Source organism: Bos mutus, chromosome X (genome assembly GCF_027580195.1).
Source record: "Bos mutus isolate GX-2022 chromosome X, NWIPB_WYAK_1.1, whole genome shotgun sequence".
Taxonomy (NCBI): Eukaryota; Metazoa; Chordata; class Mammalia; order Artiodactyla; family Bovidae; genus Bos; species Bos mutus.
Window position 1 is genome coordinate 85236029 of NC_091646.1, and position 3437 is coordinate 85239465.

A 3437-nucleotide genomic window follows, 5' to 3' on the forward strand; every position below is an offset into this window, starting at 1 on the left:
AACAACATTATTAAGACTCAGTTGGCAAGATTTGTGGAGGCCCTCCAATTACCTTGCCCAAAAGCATTGCCTTTCGGTCCTTCTGAATCACAGATCCACTTTGTTTGGAACGCATAAACTCTCACCCTTTGAGACAGTCATAGGATAGTCACTTGGCTCCTGCCTCTTTTGACCCACCACTGAAAAAAGGAAAGGTCCTCTGATATTTCAACACACCTTGCAACAGGGACGTTACATCTATTGGCAAAAACACTTCCAGAAGGAGTCACCTCTACCTTGCTGGGAAGGCCCCTATCAGGTACTGCTAGCCAGCCCTTGTGCAACCAAGCTCCAGGGAATAGACTCTTGGACTCACATGACACATTTAAAGAAAGCACCAATCCTGACAGGACCTGCACAGTACCTAGTGATCTGAGAGTTGAGGTTTTCTGAAGTGGAAGCAGACATGATATCTGACAAGACAGCCTTCCCAGGATATTCAGAGTACATCTCTTGAAAGTTTGTCTGCCAAACCTCTGATGGGGGCACAATGCTTCAGGTGATCTCCGGTGTCTATGATCTTGAAAACATGAACTTTAGAGAAAAAGTGCCTGAGGGTTCTCCCTCTGGCCCCTCCTTCTTACTCTAAAGTGACTTCAATACACTTCCAAACTCTGCACTTTCACTCTAACATGGGATGCTATGCCCAGGAGAGGTCTTTCCAGGGATGGGGGTGTGGCAGTGGCGGGGGCGGGGTGTAAGGAAGGTGGTCGGGGGTTGGCAAAAAGCTGCTGAAACTGAAAAAAATCTAACTCTTGATCAATGATGCTTTCAGAGAAAGATTTTGGTCAAAGGGATGAAGGGTAAAAATTAATAAAAAGACACTTCCATTATGATAGAGTTGGGAGGCCAGAAGAGAGGGCTCTCAGACATGACACCAGAACCCAGCAGGAAGAAGAAATACTTCCTCTTCTTGAATGCTAATAGCTTAGCCAATGAGATACTGTCAGGACTCAGCAAATGAAGAGCCACCATACTTCAAAACCTCAGTCTTCCATGGACACTTTGCCTAGTGCAGCCTTCCTAACCTCCCCATTCTTTCAAAGAGTTATCTTCTCCCTGTTAGGGAAGCTTGTGTGTGGCTCACCATGGTTGTAGACCCCGAATTGCAATTCTCTGTTGATCTAGAGTAAACTCATTTATGGTGGAGAAACCCCTGGCAGTCTATTTGTTTTAGGTCAACATAATCTTAACACTAGTCTGGATAAACATGTACTACATTAGTGTCCTCTCAGCACTGGCATTCTAGGCCTGGCAGCCTTCAGAAGGGAAACAAAAACAAAACAAACAGACAAAACCCACAGCAGGTTTCTTTGATTAGGTTTTCAAATCAGCCGGCTGTCATCTTGCCTCAAGTGACACAAAATGCCTGACCCACACAATGAGCTCCCCGGGGGTCGGAAGAGGACCAGAGATTTGTGAGAGAATATTGAGCGAGTGCCCTTAGAAGGCTGCGAATCTCCCCAACCAAGGAAGAGGGCTGGAACGTGGGTCCCCTCAAGCAAGCAAGAGGGTGCTCAAGGCCCTTTCCTAGAGCTTCAAGTGTGCCACCTTCTCCACCATGAAGCAGGAGGTACTATGATGTGGTGGCAGGAGGCTGGGGTGGAGTGCATTTGCCCCAACCCCCCCACCCCACTCAAGCTACGTCAAAGACCCACCCCGCCCCCACCCCTCAAGAGCTCACCATCACCATGGCAGCCATTGTTTGGTCCGCGTCCCCGTCGTCTCAGGAGATGCCACAGGCCTCTCCAAGACTCTGGGACTAAATCCAGAGAGCCCTTGGCCCTAACCCACAAACCTCCCAGAGAGAGGCTCCTGCCTCCAGCCCGAGCCCCTCCCACCCTTCCAACCTCAGAAGGACAAATTTCCTTCTGATTCTTGGACAAAGGAGATCAAGGACGATCTGATGAGTGAGGCGGGAGAGCCCACCCTCAAGGACGTGGCCACTTCCTTCTGCCCTTACGTGGCGTGGAAACCCCTGGCATCCTTGGGAGGCGGAGACCAGACCCTAGGCCTAGACACAGGCCACCTCAGAGGGGATGGGATCCCCAAAACCACCACCAGGGGCGCCAAGGGAAAGGCGCCTAAGAAGGTCATTGCTAAGAGGGTCCTAGGCACTGTCGTGTGGTTTAAGGATAAGAAAGGGTACGGCTTCATCAGGAGGCACGATACCCAGGAAGATGTGTTTGTTCACCATACGGCCATCACTGGGGAAACCCCCTGCAAGTACCGAGGCAGCGTGGACGACGGCGAGACGGTGGAGTTCGACGTGGTGCAGGGTGAGCGGGGCACCGAGGCCGCTAAGGTGACCGGGCCAGCGGGCGTGCCACTGAAGGGAAGCTGCTACACTGCCCACTGCAGCAGCATCCGCCGGGGCTTCAGCATCCACAGCCACGCGCCTCCACCTCGAGGTTCCAAGAGCACGGAGGGCGACGCTGATGAATGCGAGGGCAGAGGCAAAGGCTTCACTGCGGCCCAGGGCCTCAGACGCCCTCTCCCTGGCCACTCCCAAGACCAACGACTGAGGCGTTTCCCGCCCTCCCGCAGGGCACCATCTGTGACCCGCCACCCATCGATCCTGGCTACCACCAGCGGCCCCCAGTCCGACTGGCAGCCTGGGTCCACCCCCACCACAAGGCAAGAGGGGCATCCTCGGCGGGGTCGGGGCCCCAGCTACCTGCTGAGTCGCCCTAGGGGCCGAGGCACCACTCCTGGTCCAAGACACTCACCAGGCATCTCGGAGGAGCTGGAGGCAGAGCACAGCGAGAGCCGGCAGGAAGCCAGCGGCAATCCGCCACAGAGGCCCCCTCCACGCTATGGATCTTGCCGTCCCAATAACCCGCGCCGCCTCCCGCAGCAAGTGCCTGGCGCCCAGGGACAGAATTCCGACCGAGGAGAGGGCAAGATCAGGAAGAGCGCCACTGAAACACCAGCTTCTGTCGCTGTGGCCAAGAAGAACGACGCCCCTGAGGAGGAGAACCCCTCGGTCATGGATGCACCCTCTGCTGCCCGGGCCTAGTCACAGCTCGGCTTGCTCCCCAGGGACTCCCCTGTAGCCCTGGGCTACGGGTGATGTCCCCTTGAGGAGCTCAGTCCAAACATGCACACAGATTGTTAGATTTGGGCCCTGAAAAAGATACATGCCCTTTACCCAAGGTGAGAAGATAAATTATAAGATCTATATAATTCTAAATTCCCTCATATCATCTGCTTTGGTAGTTACCCTACACACACACTCACACACACACTCACACACACATGCACACACGCACAGAAACACACACTTCTGAACCTATATCTTTAATAGTCTGACCAGGACCACACCTATTATTCTGCATCTCCAGGTGAATTTGTTGAAATAACCTTAAAAAACTGTGTTTTATTTTTAACCAAAAAAA

The 3437-nt window shown here is 53.1% G+C and overlaps 1 protein-coding gene across 1 annotated transcript; it reads left to right on the plus strand.

The window, feature by feature from the left end:
• Positions 1-1945: 1945 nt before the first annotated feature.
• On the plus strand, positions 1946-3058 carry LOC102271681 (Y-box-binding protein 3). The gene has a single exon (XM_005891001.2). The coding sequence runs from the start codon at positions 1946-1948 to the stop codon at positions 3056-3058; it is 1113 nt and encodes a 370-aa protein (XP_005891063.2).
• The last annotated feature ends 379 nt before the right edge of the window (positions 3059-3437 follow it).